At 42.3% G+C, this 18,403-nt stretch overlaps 1 protein-coding gene across 2 annotated transcripts in view; it reads left to right on the top strand.

Annotated features, from left to right (window-relative positions):
- The window catches only part of CDC42 (cell division cycle 42), a 28,833-nt gene extending 10,737 nt beyond the window's left edge, over positions 1 to 18,096 (top strand). The window contains exons 2-6 of one of the 2 annotated variants that reach the window (XM_069780492.1): positions 3,054 to 3,195; positions 8,093 to 8,165; positions 10,361 to 10,470; positions 10,578 to 10,775; positions 16,674 to 18,096. In XM_069780492.1, coding sequence (XP_069636593.1) covers positions 3,091 to 3,195; positions 8,093 to 8,165; positions 10,361 to 10,470; positions 10,578 to 10,775; positions 16,674 to 16,763 — 576 coding nt within the window. In that variant the 5' untranslated portion in view covers positions 3,054 to 3,090 and the 3' untranslated portion in view covers positions 16,764 to 18,096. Of the gene's footprint in view, positions 1 to 3,053; positions 3,196 to 8,092; positions 8,166 to 10,360; positions 10,471 to 10,577; positions 10,776 to 15,156; positions 16,024 to 16,673 lie in introns of those variants that run through there. The other variant, XM_069780494.1, reaches the window with a different exon arrangement.
- Positions 18,097 to 18,403: the final 307 nt, after the last annotated feature.

Below are 18,403 nucleotides of genomic sequence, written 5' to 3'. Positions count from 1 at the left end.
AGGACAGGAAAGAAGTGAAGGTTTGCAGTTCACTCGTGATCTGATGTGCTTTCTCATGGTGTGGTTTCATTTTGTTGCTTGCTTGGTGCTCTCTGGAGTAATGAGTTTTGAAGAGTAACACTAAAGGCGTCCTTTTTTTTTTTTTTTTTACAAAGGCATATGTGAGCTTTTCTTGTGCAAGTGCATATACAGAATTTTAAGATTTATAGTGAATCATGGATTGGTATGCTGCAGTGAGCATAGGAAGTGCTTCAGAGTCGGGATTTTTCCTCTAGTGTGCTTCCTGGGTTCTGGAAAGGCTGTCTTGAAGCAGATGTGTAACCTGTAAACAAGGAAATACAAATAATTGGGGTAAGAGGGTAGAAGAGGAGGTAGAGCAGGAAGGGAGGAGAAGAATACAGAATGGAGGAGGAGGTGTCTGCTGGGGGAGGGCAGGGTGGCAAGTGAGATTGGGTTGGAGGTGGATGTGCTGATCCTCTTGTGACAGCACTTGGGGTGAGCAAGGTCAGCTGGAGCAGGGATTTCCTGAGTCTGGGTGGGCAGTGTAATGAATTCCAGTTGCAACTGAAAAAGCATACAAGAAGTGGCTGGGAAACCCAGTGTGGAGAGTTGTTTTGTACTTCATTTATTAACTCTGAAAGAAATTCACAAAGGCTGCTACCTGTGCTGTGCAGCAACACAGCTGAATGGTTGTGTTTGGGCAAATCCCCAGACAAAAGGCAGATGATGGTGCCTTATTGCATGGATAAGGCTGGCAAGCTAGTGAGGTATGCTGGTAATTTAGGCTGGTTTTAGTTGGAGTGCGCTCGAGTTGCTTGGCTAGGCCTGATACCTGTTTTGATGTGTTTTCCTTTTAAAATCTACTTAAGTGACTTATTCCTTTCCACCTTTGTTTTGCGCATGAAGCCTGCCTTAATTTGGGACTGAGCTGCTCTGTTCCATTGCCTGCTTTCTTTCTGGTGACTTTTTTTGTTCTAAAATGTGACTTCTCTGTGATCAGTGCCACTAGTGTGGCAAGGCAGAACTATGTGAGCACCTTAGCAGTTGAGGCAATATTGACTAATATTACTTAGATATAAACGGTTGAGCTGACCTGAACACAGAAAATGTCTTTTGAATGGAAACAATTACTTTGTCCTCCTGAGTAAATGTGTGTTTGCTTCAGGGCCAAATTTGAGAGTTTTTTGTAGTATTAATGAAGGGCCTGTTGCTAGGGCTTGGCTGTGCATACTGCTGATTGTTCTATGTGAGACTGAGGTCTGCTACTGCAGCATAGATCAACAGATTCTATCGTTTTGATAGAGAAATATGGCACCAAGTAGAGGACTGGTGATAATGCCTGATGCCTACACAAATCTTTGATTGTATGTGTTGAAAGAAGATGTATAGATGAAGATAAATAGATAGCAGTGTTGTGAGTGCATGACGTACCAGATGCTGGCTGATGTCCTGCTCTGAGAAAGTGTTTGCTGCCCTTTCCTAAAATTGACTGCTTGTGGATCTCTCTGTGGCTTGTGGGAATGGTGGTGATTAGTGTTCCCCTACAAGTACTGTTTTTAGGAACTTTTGAGGGTGTTTATTAGGAAGGTAGCTGGCTTTGTCTAAATGTTTGAGCATCCTTGCAGCATCTGAAGAAAAGCTAGTGGTGTAAGGTTTGTTTTGAGTTGCTAGCAATTATCTTTCCTTGTAAGTGTGACGATGTGATGTGCAGTATCAAATCACTTTGCTAGCTGTGACCAGAACGCTCAAAAACTTCTTCCAGATCACTCTGAGAATTGAAATCCCCAGGAAGTGCCCAAATGCATAGTTCACTAGGGATTGATTCAATTTTTTAATGCTGTTACCCAGACCTGAGAGCCATGGCAACATCCGTGCTAGGCTAAAGCATTGCCACCATTCTGAGGGTAAATTTGCTGCAGTTGATGTCTCTTCTTGTCCTTTCCCCCAACACCCTGGCAGGGGGTAACTCAGTTTGCAAGTCTTTGTTGCTGTAAATAAAAGTATTTCCAATAATATGGAAATGTTCAAAGTCAGTGGGAGCTTTGCCACTAGGCTTGCTGGGGTCAGGATTTCACACCTGTATGTGAATGAATGGTCAGAGGCCTGTTAGTTTTCTAATTAAAGTAATATATTAATGAAGGGCAGCTGTGTCTGGCACTGGACGCTGCTAACTGATGTTTGGAGGGGGTATTGGTGACAAGTACTGATTTAGTTCATGTGCTAAAGTCTGCTGGGACAGTGTTGATGTAGCTGGGTGCATCATGATTTTGTAATGTCTGGAGAGTAATATGATTCCTTGGGAACTGGATGCCCTGCTGAGCTTCTCAGTGCTGTTAGCCACTTCAAAGTGGGGATAAAGGGACATGTTAAGTAGCAACGTTAACCAGAAGATTGTAGAACTGTACTTAGGCCTTAAAAAGCTGAGGGGAGGAGGAATTATGCTTACTTCTGTCTGTACCTGCTTATTTTTATCCCATAAACTAGTTTCAAAGCTCATATGGCTGTGTTTCCTGCTGCGCTTTCTTTACTGACGTGCTTTCCAGACGGAAGATCTCTTGGGAGGCATGTGTGTTACTTAGCTATCAAGACCCAAGCTTACACTTTGAGCTTTCAGTGCATTTAAGGATGGATGTTTCTATGTGTTAAAAAGAGTCTGGAAAAGCCTAAAGACTTTTTTTGCCCACCTCTAGGTAACTAGGCAAAAATCCCCCTGTATATTGGAGTGACTGAATTTACCTAGTCCTTCTTCCCAGTGTAGAAAAGTGACTGTGCCAAACATAGTCTTAGGTGGTGTTTGACGGTTGTATGCAGTGGGAGGGGTCTAGCCATAGGGAGGAGGTATTTGCATATATGAAAATGAGCGGCTTCCTATTGTGTGTGTGATGGAGGGAATGGATCTACCAACTCATTTAGGAGTCTTGTTTTCAGATCCCAAATGTGCTGTTAGTGGTTTGGGCTCCAGTCGAAGCTCATCATTGACATGTACTGCTATCTGGTGAGTATGAGAAACATCTAAATACATGCATCTCTTTTTTTTTTTTTTCTTCTTCTAGGTGCTCACTGGAGTTGATACTCTAGTAGACTTCAGCTATGCAGACGATCAAGTGTGTAGTTGTGGGTGATGGTGCTGTTGGTAAAACCTGTCTCTTAATTTCTTATACAACAAATAAATTCCCATCGGAATATGTACCAACGGTAAGTGTGAGAATGGCTCCGGTTGTTCTTTGGGCATGATGGGGTGGAGCAGCATGAGTTTCTTTCCCAACTAACCTTTATGGTGTGCACGCCTTAATACTTGTTCTTACAGCCTGCTTTCCTGTTGGAGACTAACCAATATGTCATGGAAGAGTAATGATCAGTCTGATACACTGCTCCTACCTATATTTTGTATTACCTGGTAGTGCTGGGGTGCCTTTCCTGTATCTGGTCAGTTCTTGCTGCTTGACTGCTCTGCTGTTTGTTGATGACCACCGGTTGGATTCTGTGAACAAGATTATTTGTGGTTGTTAGGACTGCTAAGTGGAGAGCAAGCAGCAGGAACACCTCTCCAGCTTGGTGTCTCAGTTCTTGCTAAATCTTCATTTTTAGCGAAAGAAGTATTTTATGTTGCTAGAATAGTCAGCAACTACAGTTAGCATTTTCTGATGCTCATTTTTGCTTTGCAACTCCGAAAGATCCAGAGGTCGTGCAATGAACTATGGAGTGTGGCTAGTTAACTTCAGCTAAGCATGAGAAATATGTTTGGATTTAGACTGTGCAATCTCATTCATTGGTACTTACAAACATTTGCAAACTTTTGTGTATAGTCCTTGACTATTTCTAAGTAACCTTTTTGAGTTTTACAGGCTCAGTTTTCTGAGATACTGAATCTGTTGACTTATCTAAAGATCAAGTTGGGAGCAGTTTGCTGACTGCCTGCGAGGCATGTACATTATCTTTCTAATAGGAAAGTGCTTTTCTTATTAATATTGCATATGCAAGACCAGCGTACTGACACTGAGGTGGGTCAGTTTTTTAGTGAGGTTGCTGCAAGAGACTTTGACATCTGGATGCTCTTTTTACTCATTTTCTCTGTTACGGACCTGAAAAGGCCGTCTTCTACCCGTATACAAATTGAAGAGTTTACCTAGGTACCTCAAACAAATTTGGATCTGGAAATGCATCGCAAAGAGGTTGAATGCCTGTCAGTGAAAGGGTGAATGATCTTTTCTGTTATTATAAAGCAATTAAAAGAGCAGATGGCTTTTCTGAGATGCCAGGTAGCTCTGCCTGATAGCTCTTTCAGAACAGCTACTTCTTTATAAAAATATCCTCTCTTTATGGGAAAGAAGTTGCAGTGAACTTCATTGCCTCTTTGAGGTATTGGCTTTGTACACTATCCAAAGATCTTCAACTTGCCAAATTTGAGGTTTGTTAAGAATAGGACAGACTTTCACAGAACGAAAATGTTTGTGTTGTAGTTCTGGAACTAAAAATGAAAGGACTCCCAAACCTGAGAGTATTCAGGTTGGATGCAGTGGCCACTGCTAGGAACCTGAGGGTTGTGCTGTAGGCCTGGAGACCGAAGTTCATCTCATGGAGATCCTCTCACTGTGGACTGGTAGGGAAGAAGTTGCATTTGAAACTGCGTTTTGCCATTCTCAAGTTTTTGAGAGTGGTGTCAAGTATCCTGCTGTGATGCTTCTGGGACAACCACATCCTGTGCTGAACCTGTGGAAGCCCTGCTTGCCCTATTTAAGCTATTCTTTATGGTCAAGACAAAATGAAAGTGGTCAGTGAGTTCAGGCAGTGAGTATTTTTATACTTATCCTTAGTGAAATGGCCCTTAATTATGTTGAAAAACATTATAATCTTAAAATGTGTATTTTGAAAGCTTGCAAGTTTGTGTGCTGTCCTGCAGATGGTAGTACTGTCTATAAATCTCTGGTAACAAGCAATGTGGAAAAGGCTATTCAAAGAAAGTTACTTGCCAGTAAAGTGTGTTCAGGGTGTCCTAAGGCTTGTTTATAGTGCCTTTTAAAACTGTCCCATGTTTCTGGAATAGTATTTACCCCTGAACTTCATGATTTGAGGAACTTGCTGTTCTGGGGATATCACAGGCCTATGCCTAATTCTGTGTATGACTTAGAGGCATATTTCAGACTCTGGAAACTAGTAACCTCTGATATTCCAGCTAATACTTCTAGTAATAAATGGGCAAAGAAATATAACAGATAGCATTGTTCCCAAAATGAAAGCAAGCTGTCAGAGAGTTGGCAAACCTTAATGTCTCCAGAACGTTTGTGGCTGAATAAGGACCCTAGAGTAAAGTGGGTAGGACTCGCTGCTTAACAAAAATGTTTAAGCAGGAGGAGAACCTGGAGGTAAAGTTCTGATTTTTGAGAACCTGGTAAATACTGGTGGTAGCTCAAGGCCAGTGTACTGACCAACACTGGGAATCCAGCTGCAGCAGCTACTGCAAAGTGTCTCTTGAGAGGAAGGTGGCACCTTTCTTCCTTGAGGGTGTTCAGTGGTACTGGGCATAGAGAGTTAGTAGGAGGTAGGGATGCTTTAGCAAATCAGTAACAGTCTGGCTTCAAACTGAGCTGCTCTGCCTGTGCAGGCACTGGAGTGGCTGGTGTAAACTGCCTGTGCTGTTGCCCTGCATAGCTGTACTTGTGCAGCAGTGCGGCCAAAATGCACCAGTTCAGACTGATAGATTAGATTAGTTTCACTTGGCCCTGTGTTTTGCAGCCCTTTCTCTTTTTTGAGGATATTTCCCAGTGGGAGATGGGTTTCATACTGGTACTGCACATGGTTTGTCACCTGCATGTTTTTGATGTCATTGCTGTTCTCAAAAAAAAGAAGCAAGGGACATGTCTGTGGAAAGGCACTGGGAATGCTCAGGTAAGCAGCAGATCAGGTGTGAGTCCTGTAACAGGAAAACTCATGCCACCTGCTCTAATGGGCTGTCTGGCACTGACAGAAATTGAAACTTCTTGTTGGGCTAGTTGTTGCTCTGGTTTTTAGCCTGTTTGGCACAATTGAGGATAAGATTGTAGAGTGCACTGTGAGACTGTAGTTGTCAGGTTTGTCTGAAGGCTAGCCTTGTAACCCTGGTCTCCTTAGGGCTGAACCCCAGACCTGTTCAATAGTTGCTGTACCTTAAAAAAAAAAAAAAAAAAAAAAAATTGCATTTTGCAGATAGGGAGCTTAAAAAAAACAAACAAAACCAAACAAAACCCAACAGCCCAAAACAAAAATCCCATGATGAGGGAGAGTGCATGCTAATCCCCCTAAAGGGCAGCTACAGGTAGTATTATCGACTTCCTGTCCACTGGGTGAAAATGAGGGGATATCTTTGGGGGATTAAGCTACTGACCATCTTCTGACATCTGAAAGAGCAAATGCTCTGACCTTCAGCACGGAGCATACCAGTTTCTTGTTCTGTACCTAGCAATAGATGAGTTCTCATCCTGACTTGTCCTTTGGAGTCCTGAAGTAGTAGCTGTGGCATATTGAATAGGCTCTGTGAAATGCCTTCCACCTTCCCCCAGCCCAAAGGTCTTACTTGTAGCTGGACGCTTCCTGGGGTGTTCAGTAAGGCAAACTCAGCGCAGTGTGTACAGGATTGGGCTGCAGGTAATGGAGATGAGTGGTGAAAACTCTTGCAGTACTTTAGAATCCTGACTGCTAATCTAAAATAGTATGAGAGGTGGACTTCTGCTTCTAGCTGATCTTCCTGGAGATATGCAGCATGCTGCGGCCAGAGCTGCTTTCTCAGTCATGGTGAGTTGTGAAAAGCTGAAAAAATCAGTGTGGTGTTAGGTGTTGCTTTAACCAGGACAGTCAGGTGGAAAGGAGACAGATCTGAACTCTTGGAAGTTCAGCTTTGAAGTGCTGTGTCATTGGTCTTATCTCAATTTTTAGTGGGATTTTTTTCAAGAACCTAAGCTCTTAATAAAGCCCTGTTAATAGATGCATGTGACTGCTTATTTCTCCATGTCCCTCCCTCCCTCACTTCCACGAAAAGCTTTTGAGATGACTGCTGGCCTCTTTAATGTTGTGGTTTACTTTATCTGTGGGGGCTGCTCAGACTTCAGTTTTGTATTGAAGCAGAGCTTCCCTATCGTTATTCAGAGATCTCAACTGTCTCTGATAACCTTGCAGCACATGCAGGGACAGTTGTATTTTTTTTTTAGAGTGGGAAGGATTTTTTGCTAAAGGTACTTTCTGAAACACTCTCTATTGTGGTTCTGAAGATAAAATGGTTATTGAAATTTAGGAAACTGACCCCAGACAGTATACTCCTTAATGCTGTGTGTGTGGGTGGTGAAGGAGAAGGCTTTGGGTAGGTCCTCGTGCTCAGTAGTGTTGTAAACAGGTTGCTGGGTGAAACATTTTTGGTGGTGTTAGCTTTTGATCTGTGTAGCAGCTGTGCCCTGGAGGACAGGACTATTGTGCCAGCTGCTGTGCAGAGACAATAAATATAATTTGGTCTTCTGGAGCTGGATTCTCCATTTAGTTTGAGAGTGAATTTGACACAGGCTGATTTTGACCAACTGTATTGCTTCCTCCAGAGATGGAGGATAAATTCCTGTTGAAAAGATGGACTCTGTATTGAATTCCCTAGATGTTCAGAAAGATGAACTTCAGCAGAAGACTTGGGTCCTGTGAGAAGAAGCCCCATAGCTCTGTGCCCTGAAGGGCAGGGCTGAAGTTTATCAGGTCTGTCTTTGTGGGGATGTGTTTAGTGTGTCAGACCAAGTGTGAAGGTTGAAATCTCTGTGGCAATGTGGGAAACCTCTGCAATTACACGCAAGAGCTGTTCCAGGTGTTCTGTTCAGTGGCTTTTACCCTGTTATATGCAGTGGTATACCTAGTGTGCCTTTGCTTTATATACATCATGGAAATAGCTCTTGCATCCCTATTCCATATTGAATTGTCCTATTAACAGCCTTAATGGTAATACCATTGTAAGCCTAATGGCTTCTGTTATCCTGTGCAGGTGACTCCTCTACAAATTGGAGGTGGTCTGGCAAGGTGAGTAGGATGATGGTTTGAAAGATGGCTTATTCGCATTCTCTTAAATGTGTTTCTCTTTTCTTACCAGGTTTTTGATAACTATGCTGTAACAGTGATGATTGGAGGAGAGCCTTACACCCTAGGCCTCTTTGATACTGCAGGTGAGAAATCAAATGCTTGTGTCATTGTAACTGCCCAAGATGTAGTTGAGGTGGTGTTGAACATGAAGACATACAGTTGGTTCTTTTCCCCTTTCATTAAAAGAAAAAAATAAAAAAAAAATCTTTCCTGATTCTTCATTCCTGACCTTTGGAGAGTTGCAAAATTGAGTTTATTAAAAAAATCCTAAACAACACACAAACAAAAACAAACAACAACAAAAAACAAAACAAGAACATCTTCTACTTGTTTTAGAGCTGTTTTATTGTGTGACACCAGATGACAACTTTCAAGCTTTCACCTCTAATCTAGGTGATACCTGAAAGATAAGGGGGTTCTATGTTTTTAAACAAAATTAAAGGAGAAAATTGTGTTGAATAAAATATGTGGATTGTTTGTGGTTTTGGTATAGTAAATAGCCTATTTTTTGATGAAATGTTAAGACAGAATGACTAACATTAGAACGTCTTAGATGTGCATGTGGCATGTCTCTGCATTCCTAACATGGATGAAATCAGAATGTTATGTGGAGTGTCATAAGCCTTCTCGCTGTGTGCTTTTTTTAAATTAAAGATAAATCTGCAGGCTGCTTTGTTTATGGTTATTAGACTGTATCTCAGTTTCTGGCTGGAGGAGTGTATAATGACTAAAGAGCTAAACACATTGCTTTGCGCATGTAAAAGTTTAGCAAGAAAGGGTAGAAACTGGTTCAACTGCTAGTTACCCAGTCCCCAACCTGTAATAATACCAAAGTGGTATGGCAGCATCTGGCATTGTAAACTCTGCTTCAAGAAAGTCCTTCCAGAGAGTTTAGTTGATAAGCTGTTACCTAAAACAGTCTTGATAGAACTTTAATCTGTTTCCAGCTGTATTCTTACAGATGCATCATTAGTGTCGTATTTGATTAATGAAAAAATCTTGTGCTTCCAATTAAACACTGTAGCTTCAATTAGCTCTTCACATTCTCCTCCCAAATGTGATTTGTGTGTTAGTTATTGCACACTCCCTAGTTCTTGGAATAAGGAGTTAAGTAGAGAAGTGTCTCCTTCCTGACACACATTGTGTAGGCTGCTGTAGGGACCACTACTTACATGGGTCTCAACTATAGCATTCTGGCTTCTTTTTTGTATCCATTCTGCGTGGATACAAGCTGTGTTAGGTCCTTCTCTGCCTGCTTTCCTGCTGAGGTCCTCTGGGTTCAGGCCTCTGGAAACTGGTGTGTGTGTAGATATGCATATCCACGTACTGTTCATCAGCATGAGTGTAGTAACCCATCTGGTAATTCTAAAAACTTACCGAGTGACTTTAGTGCATGTAGGTGACTCTATGTACTTGTGAATATAGAGGCTTTCCTTTTGGAACTGGGCTTCTGAAGTGGGAGGCTTTTGTTCTTTAAAGGTCACCTGCTTTTTGCTAACTAGTAGCTAGCACAAGTTACAGAACTTAACAATGGATAAACCCCCTATTACTAACTGTCAAATTAAAAAAAACCCATGGAACAAACAACCTTAAAGTCTTTGTTTTGAATTTGTACTAGGAAGACAAAGCTTTTTGGAGTAGTCTGTTAATGGCTACAAGATATTTTGGTCAGTGCTTAGCTCTTCTGTGTCCAGCCAAGCATGATAGCTGTAACAAGCTGTTTAGACCTCCATCTTCAAACTGTAGATCTTCCTCTACTGAGATGTCCCAGGTGTTGAGTCATCTCCTTCAAGATCTCAGAGGTCTTTGTCCTGTATGATAGGCAAGAGAGCATCACTTGAAATCAGACATTTTGAACAAGTGTTTCTGATTTGGTTGCCAGCAAGTAGAGCAGCTGCTTTAGTGCCAGGTTTGCTTTCTAAAAAGAGTGCTACTGAACTGAGATGAGGAGGTTTAAGAATGAGCTCAGGCAGTTGGGCTGGGGGGTCAGTGCTACTGGTGCTCTACAGGGACTGCCTGCTCTCTTACGGACCCAAAGGAAAGAGCCTGGCTTCCTCTGAAGCACAGCTTGCACTGGGACTTCAGTGCGTTTTCAGGGGAATGCTGCTAGACAGCCTGAGTGCACTTCGAATGTTTGGGTTCAGGGCATCTGTATTTGCTGAAGAGTTAGGATTAATCACAATAATGCTGTTGTGCTGGGATATGCATTCTAACCACCTGTAAAGGGTAGTATTTCATTGTCTGGGTCTAATATGGCATTAATTTTCTCCTCTTCTAGGTCAGGAAGACTATGATAGATTACGACCCCTCAGCTATCCACAGACAGATGTATTTCTGGTCTGTTTTTCAGTGGTGTCTCCTTCTTCATTTGAAAATGTGAAAGAAAAGGTTGGTTGAACTCTGCCAGAAAAGGGAGCTGCTGCATTGATTTCAGAAATACACGAGGAGTTATCTTAGGTGATTAGTAACAAATACCGTGTCTTCTCTGTCTTTAGTGGGTACCTGAAATTACTCACCACTGTCCAAAGACTCCTTTCCTGCTTGTTGGGACCCAAATTGATCTAAGAGATGATCCCTCAACAATTGAGAAACTTGCCAAGAACAAGCAGAAGCCCATAACTCCAGAGACGGCTGAAAAACTGGCCCGGGACCTGAAGGCTGTCAAATACGTGGAATGCTCTGCACTTACGCAGGTGAGGATTGGTCTTTGACCATTTTTGCTTGCTTGTATTCCATGCTTTTTTCAGTTAAGGGGAAAACCAGCTCAATATGGTTGTGAAAGGGTATGAGCTCTGCTTCTGCTGGTGAGACAGTATCTTTCTCTTTGTCCCGTTGTTCTAGGGCACAAGGAGTTGGCAGGGGTAGAAAGAAAATCAGCTTGTGAAGATTAGGCATAGTGTAGAGAGGTGATGGAGGAGGATGTGCTTGCTGTGTTTGCTTTTGTGTTGGAGGAAAATAGCTATTGAAAACTTAAAGGTGCGTTAAGGACATTAAATGGGTTAGGACACAGGATGCAGCTCACTACTGAAGAGAGCAGGCAAAGAAAAAACCTCTCAGAAAAGTCAGTTCTGGTACTTCTAAGACTAGAAGAAGCCTTCATACTTCAGAGCTTCTTTCTTTTCCTGTGCAGTCAGTGGTGAGCTGTGTTTTCTCTGTCTGCCTTAAGATGGAAGCTATGTTGAAAATGAAGTAGTTCCTAAGGCATAAACATGGTGATGTTGTGTGAACTAACTTGTGAACATGAGTCTAAGGCCAACTGAAGTAGCTGATTTGAGGCCAGGAAACCTGATTATCCTTTCCCTTCAAGGTAGGAATACTAGGGCGGGGGAGATGGGAGCCATCGGCTGGCTAGCTGGTGCGTTGCCTTGACTTTGGATGCCCTGGGAACTTAATCTTGCGTGCCTACTCTTGCAGAATTGACTACCACTCTCTCACAGTTTCCTTAGTGCTACTCTAAAGAATTTGTCCCTACCTGATGTGCATGGAACTAGGTGTGCACAGTATAAAGTACCTCACTCTTTTTCAGTTTTGTTCTGCATTCGTCTCTAGTATCTTGAGCACAAAGCTTTAATTGCTAAACTTCATGAAGCCTGAAGTTCTGCTTATCTTGCACCTTTTGCCCAGATTGCATGTTGACTCTTCCGTTTGGGATCCTGAGACTTTTTTTGTAACAAAGCTTTGCCTGAATGTTTGCTGAGAAGAGGCTTTTGATGGAATTTTGCAGGACACTGGCACTGAAGGTGTTGTGGTGAGGCACACTGCAGTTCATCCTGGGAATCCCTAATCAAAAGGTGGTCTTGGCTGTGCTTCCTTACTGCCCACATGCAAGCTGAGGGTTATTTGTGCTTGTGCTGTAATTCTCCTAGATCCGTTCAGTCCCAAAATACCATTTTAGATAGTGTCTGGCACATCCTGAATGCTGCTGCTAACTAGGCTGTAGAACCTGCTAGTTGGATAAATACATACCAGGACTTTTTGTCCTGTATTGCTCACTGAGACTCTTTCCTCTGTAGCTTTAAACTTGCCTTGTTTAGTCTGCTCAAATTGCATGGAAGCACTTAGAATTACCAGAGTAAGAGCTGATATGATTAAAAATTTCAGTGTTTATCCATTCTTTTTTATTTCCAGATAGACTAAACTGTATCTGTTGCAGAGAACAGCTTTATGCACTTGGAAGCTCAGCCTGAATTTCTTCCAGAGCACTAGTGCTTGTATACCCATTGATGGTTTTAGGAATCAAGAGTAAGCTGGGAGGAGGGTTCAGAAGCCTTCTCACCTGGAAGACTAGTTGGTTTGCATCTGCTTTATTCTTTTTTCTTCATTTGTTGTTGACTCACCTTACAAAACACCTTTTTCCTCTATCTGTCAGTAACAGCTGCCAAACAGAAATGTAGATTATCTGCGAAGAGTTGTTTGAATTTCCTGGCAGTGATCTAGCTGGCAGCTTGCTAAACAGAAGTCGGCTGGCTTTCCTAGCTAGGAGGGTTGTTCTCCTACCTGCAAGGCAATGTTGTGGTGGCTGGTTTCAACTGAAGCTACGCTCAGCTGGGTAGTTCAATCTCTCTTTACCTTGGCTTCTGTCTGCACAGCTCACCTCAGCAGTCTAGGGTGGTTTTTTCCTTCTGAACTAATTTACAGATTACTTTGACACCACGGTAGCAAGTAATCATAAAATCATGGAGCCAGAGCATGGTTTTTTTTTTTTTTTTTCCTGGGAGGAAGAATTTGCTTGTCTGCGTGGAAGGGTCAATGTTCTGAAAGTACTAGGTGAGTTGTAAGAGGCCGAGTTTGAGTCTTTTCTGTAAAGACAGAATATCTTCTTCTCCCTGTGTTTGGGTGACTGCAGTACTGAGGAGTCAGTTCTTATCCCCACCTTTCCTCAGGTTGTGGAATCCCTTATTGTGAGGAAGGCGCTTTCAATGTCTGTTTTCAATCTTTCTCTGCAAAATAGCACCCAATACTACTGTAAAAAGTGGGTAACACTTTGCTATTAGGAAAGAGTGACTGACACAGATTACAACTAAAATGATTGTTGCTTCTCTTAAATGTAAGAGTTAGATGTCTGAGTGAACTTTCTGAAGCTCAACACTAGTACCTAACACAAAGGAGAACTTTTGAATTCAGTTCCTTTTTTACCCCTGATGCTGGGTTTACAGTTTTGACACAGATTTTTAAAGTGTCTTAAACTGTCCATGACTGGAGGGGGCAAAGGGAGCTTGAGCTCAACCTGTTCCCCAGTGCAGCACAGGAGCAGTGTTACTTTAACGTGAGTATCGAGGCCTGTGTGCCAGTGGTATTGAACATGGTTCCCTTCACGTGGTTACTCTTGTAGCATCCAGGCTTTTAACCCCAGTCCCATTTTTACAATAATTTTGTTCCTGTCCTGTTTTTTCTTCTCTTCCCTTATCCCATTTTTTTGCTAGGTCCTTCAAAACAAATCCCAGATTCTGTTCCCATGAACAAATTAATTTCTCCTGTGCAACAGGAAAACAAAAGAGGAGTCCCTGAGTAGGAGAATTAAGGAAGCGTGTTTTCTTGACTCTTGCCCTGCCTGGGTTCTTAATCTAGATAATAGTACATAATTGAGTTTATACTACAGCCGTATTCTTGCAGAGAAAGAAAATCTACTTAGCACTCAGACTTCACATAGGCATTATTTATCAGAAGTCTCTAGCTCTTTTGTCAGCCAGGGTTGCAACTCATTTAAAAAAACCAAAAACAACAAGTTGCTGCGGAGGATTTACAGAATGATTGTACATGGTGATTTCCTTAACTTCTGTTCTTTCAAGTATGATCTTGCATGTAACATGATGGACTTAAATGCTTCCAGATGGAATTGTCTGAGATTTCCCATGTATGTGCTTCAGTGAAACAAGATTAAAGACCTTCTAAAAGGGATATATCCAGTCTAACCTGTGAGGGAGAAACCAGTTACATTTGAATGATTTAAAAAAAAAAATCTTAATTTTGCAAAGGCTACAATTGTTTACAGGAAGTAATTTAAGCTTTTCTGTTTGTCTTTAGCTGGGATAAAGCAGTTCTTCGGAATTTATGAAGGTTGCACTCATGACAGTAGATTTAGGCGAGTCCAGTTAGCATAAACTGAGCCAGGTTTCACTTCTGGTGTTCATGTGTAACTTGGCAGAGTTGCGTGGGAGTGGTAACACACTGCAGTGTTCCTGTTGTGCTTATAGCAAATGCAACGCATGCTTCGTGCTCCAGTGTAATCCCTGCAGACTCCTTGCAGCTCTGTGACTGCTTGTCTGGTGTTGGATCTCAGTTATTCCAATCCTAACACCATTTCTGTCTTCCTGTGACTCAAGTGGTTATACTTGCTTTGGTAACTAACTGAATAACTGAAATGCACCATTTCCGTGCTCGCTCTCAATGTCAAAATAGCAGCACTGGTAAGGTATTGCATCGCTTCTTAAAAGACTGATAGCCAATGTCTGAAGATGACGATGGCTTACCAGAGAGGTACTGCTTCGATCCCAGATCATGTTTCCCTAGCCATCTGGAGATCTTCAGTTATTCAGGGCTGAATTCACAAAGCAGAGTTGTTTGGAGCCTTTGCTCTGGACTAGCTGCCGCTGGGGTAGTTGGGAGCAGTAAGTCCATGCATCTGAGGTGCTTGCTTATCCATGGTGGGTGACTACAAAAGGTTTACCTGACCTTTTGGATCCCTGTGGTGGGGCAGACTGCTCTCCCCTGTGTTTATTCCCCTGTAAACTCCCTCAGTGTATATTCAGCAGTTAAATGGAAACCATCACCTTTTCTGCGGCCCCTCCCACCCCCTTGTTCTTGCCAATTGCCTCTGTGTTTGTGCCTCTGCCCTTCTGGGTGTTCATTTTGTCTAACTTGGTCTGTCACATGTTCTGTCTGTCTCTGACACTGACTTCTGGGTCATCTAAATGAGATTTCCTCCTGGGATCTACTTTGTTTTTTTGCAAAGTAAATCTGTTTGCTGCCTCTGTGAATTCAGCCTGGTCTATCCTGAATGCTCTTTGTATCTGCTTGTTTTTCTCTAATCCTCTAACCTGGCTGCTGTTTTTTCTCCTCCCCTCTGTCTTGTAGAGAGGTCTGAAGAATGTGTTTGATGAGGCTATCCTAGCTGCCCTCGAGCCTCCGGAAACTCAGCCCAAAAGGAAGTGCTGTATATTCTAAACTTTCTCCTTCCCCTCTTGCTGCTGCTTCCTCTGTCCCACTACTGTAGAAACCTGGTTAAAAAGTGAATAAAACCACCTTGATTGAAAGCTGTTGTGTCTGCTTGCCATCTTAGAGCAACCTCTGTATTAGCTCTTGGACTGAAAACAATACTTAAGATCTTTAGTAAAACGTTGTGACTGTGGAACACGAACTGGACTCGCTTAACTCTCTGCTGCTTGGGTTGCCAGATGTGGGTAGCTTTATAATTCAGGCTGTTGGGGGAAAGGATCTGGTTACATCATTATTTAAAGAAAGATCAAAAGAATAAGACATGATGTTTGATCTTCCTGAATCCAACTGGAAGAAAGGATGCGTGTTTTTTTTCAATTTCTACTTGTGACTCTTGTTAACTGTATTTGCATGACAAAAGTACATGAAACAGTGATCTGCAAGTTACGCTGTAATGTGAAGGGTTTTCTGGTTCTCCTTTGTGCAGTGAGATGTTTTTCTGTTGCTATTGCTTTGGCTGTCTGTGCTGTAGTGGAGTATTTGTCAGTCCTTGGGGGGAAGGAAATATCAATGTACTTGCTACTGCTATATGAACTGTTAAAATTCTTGCTTTCACTAACATGGTAGACCTCTTCATTTCAATAATGGATCCTTAAAGCCTGTTACTGTAACATGTAAAGCTGCTTCTTACTATTATGCTTCTGATTTTTATTGTTTTAAGGAGAAAACATCAATTGTAGCTTGTCTTTAAATTTTGAAATTAAAAATTGCAGTTGTTTGTATAAATGACTGATGAAGCTTTATTCCGATTTGCACTTCCTGGCTTCAGTTTAACACTTAACGCAATGTACAGTATCTGCTTCATACTCCTCCCATCTTGACTTCTCTGATACCATGCACAGCTTCTGGGCTCTACCTGGCTGCTTCTAACCATCGGGTGTTTGGGGCCAGAAGCCTGACCAGAGCGTGTACCGGACTGATCTATCGTTGCATGCTTGCCTTGTGTCTCTTCTCTCCCGTGACACACGGGTGTCTGCACTGCTATACCCGGTGTGCTCCAGATCAAGCTCTTCCATTTGAATGCAGCACTTTCTGCTTTGTCATTAGCATGTGAAATGTGTTAATAGCCAACTAATCATAAAAATTGCCTTAAGGGAATGACTTGGTTATGTGTGTTTTGCTTCTTGTGAAGTATACCGGTCTGGTCTCAAAGGATTTGTGTTCCTGTTCAGAAAATCAGATGCTGTGCTAGGGAACTGCTAACCACAGCAGCGCAGCTTGGACAGAGCCTAGCTGAGCAAAGGAGACTGGGAGTTGTAGATGGCAAACCTTGATTCGTCATTAGAGGGGTTTGTCTGCCACTTGGCTTTCTGTGGTTTTGTTTGTGTAAAAACTCAAAAATGAGACTGCCCCTTTCTCTCTTTGCCCCTTTTCAGAAAGGCCTAAAGAATGTATTTGACGAAGCGATATTGGCTGCCCTGGAGCCTCCGGAGCCGAAGAAGACTCGCAGGTGTGTGCTGCTATGAACGTCCCTCCACAGCCCCTTCTGCAAAGCTGGTGTTCGATGTCATACTAAAAGCAATGTTTAAATCAAACTAAAGATACAAATTTTAAAATTTGTTTTTGCAATAATGACAAATGCCCTGCACTCCCATCTCCCCCACACGATCCCTGTGTGAGATGAGAATGTTAGTGTTTATTCCCCAGTGCCCCCTCAATTCAGTTAAACTAGTTAATTTTGAGTAATTATGTATTATCAGAAAACACTGATCAGTACTAGTTTTTTATTTTGTTTACTGTTTCTAATTTTTTTTGTTTAAAATCCAGGCATGCTTGTGATGACTTTTTCTGTAACAGACTAATTCTAGGCTGTTTTACTGAAGCCTTGTCCCTTTATGCCAGTCTGGTAAGACTTGGTTCTGGTTTCAAGAACTTCTGGGGCTGTTCTGCAGCCAGCCAGCAGCCTGGGTGTGAGCAGACTTTAGTACTCAAGATAAATACAGGAAAGTAAAATGTCCCAAGCTGGTGCTCCTCTAAGGAGGAGTGTAGAAAATGTATCTGCATCTCCTCTGAAGTTGCCTTGTATCTCTTCCCCTGGCTTTCCACTGTGCAGGTCATAAATTTCTACCCCATCCTCTAAGTTATGAAGCCTTAGGAATAGGAGAATCCTTTTCTCGATGCACCGTCAGACTTGAAACTAGCTTGCCAGTCTCTTCCTTAATCTTTGACATCATAAGCTTTTGTCACGTGATGAAGAAATAACTGCACCTTTTTAAGCATGCCCAACTGATTCAGTTGGCTTTTAACAAATCCATCTTCTGCCAATCCTTAACTATTAGCAAAACGCTTACAATGACCAGCATGTACACTGCTGTTTGGACATTCTGAAAGGACCTGGTGTATGTTAAGACAAGTTTTGGAGCTGGCCCTGGTGGTGCATCTCTTCCTGGATGGCTTGGCATCCTTCAGGGAGGGGTGGAAAGATAAACCTGTGTCAGTAGGAAGGAACTGCAGGGAGGGGTTTCTAGTGTTTAGTGTGGCACCATATAGGGACCAGTTAAGGGAATCCCCTTTTTCTGCATTTCGCTTGTACGTAACCTTCAACCTGTAAGATGGGCTCCAGCCCGCTGAGGATTGTGTGCAGGGTCTTTACGTAGACTGACTGCAGTGTTGTAGGGATTTTACCAAAAATATATTTTGGCTTGCAAATTCAAAGTTTTTTAAGACTTAGGGAATCTTCTCCATCATCCAAAATTCCAATTTCTTGTAGACTCATTAGTGTTGAAGCAATGCTTTTTCATGTCTAAGTTCTTTGTATATGCATTCTTTTCAGATGTATTAAACAAAGTATCTTCACAAGCCTGCCTGAGGGTAGTTATTTCCCTTGCCTTTCTCTTGAGTGTGAAGGACTTGTACATATGACTTTTATCCCTTGCGAGCCCCACTCTCCTCCTTGCAAGTTAGTTTGGGTCTTACTGCTTAATCCTGTCAGTTGATGTCTTCCCTCATCTCTGCTGCTGGCCTTGGTTATGTCAAGATTGCTCTAATCTTTGATGCAGTGTCCTTGCTGTCGTACCCAACTCCGAAGAGAGGGCATAGTGGTTCTTAATGAAAGGAATACTCGTTGTGTGTGTTCCCAAATATTAAAAGTTGGCTTTTGGGGGTT

This window comes from Haliaeetus albicilla, chromosome 4, assembly GCF_947461875.1.
Source record: "Haliaeetus albicilla chromosome 4, bHalAlb1.1, whole genome shotgun sequence".
NCBI classification, from domain to species: domain Eukaryota; kingdom Metazoa; phylum Chordata; class Aves; order Accipitriformes; family Accipitridae; genus Haliaeetus; species Haliaeetus albicilla.
This window is presented reverse-complemented; position numbering and strand designations above follow the sequence as displayed.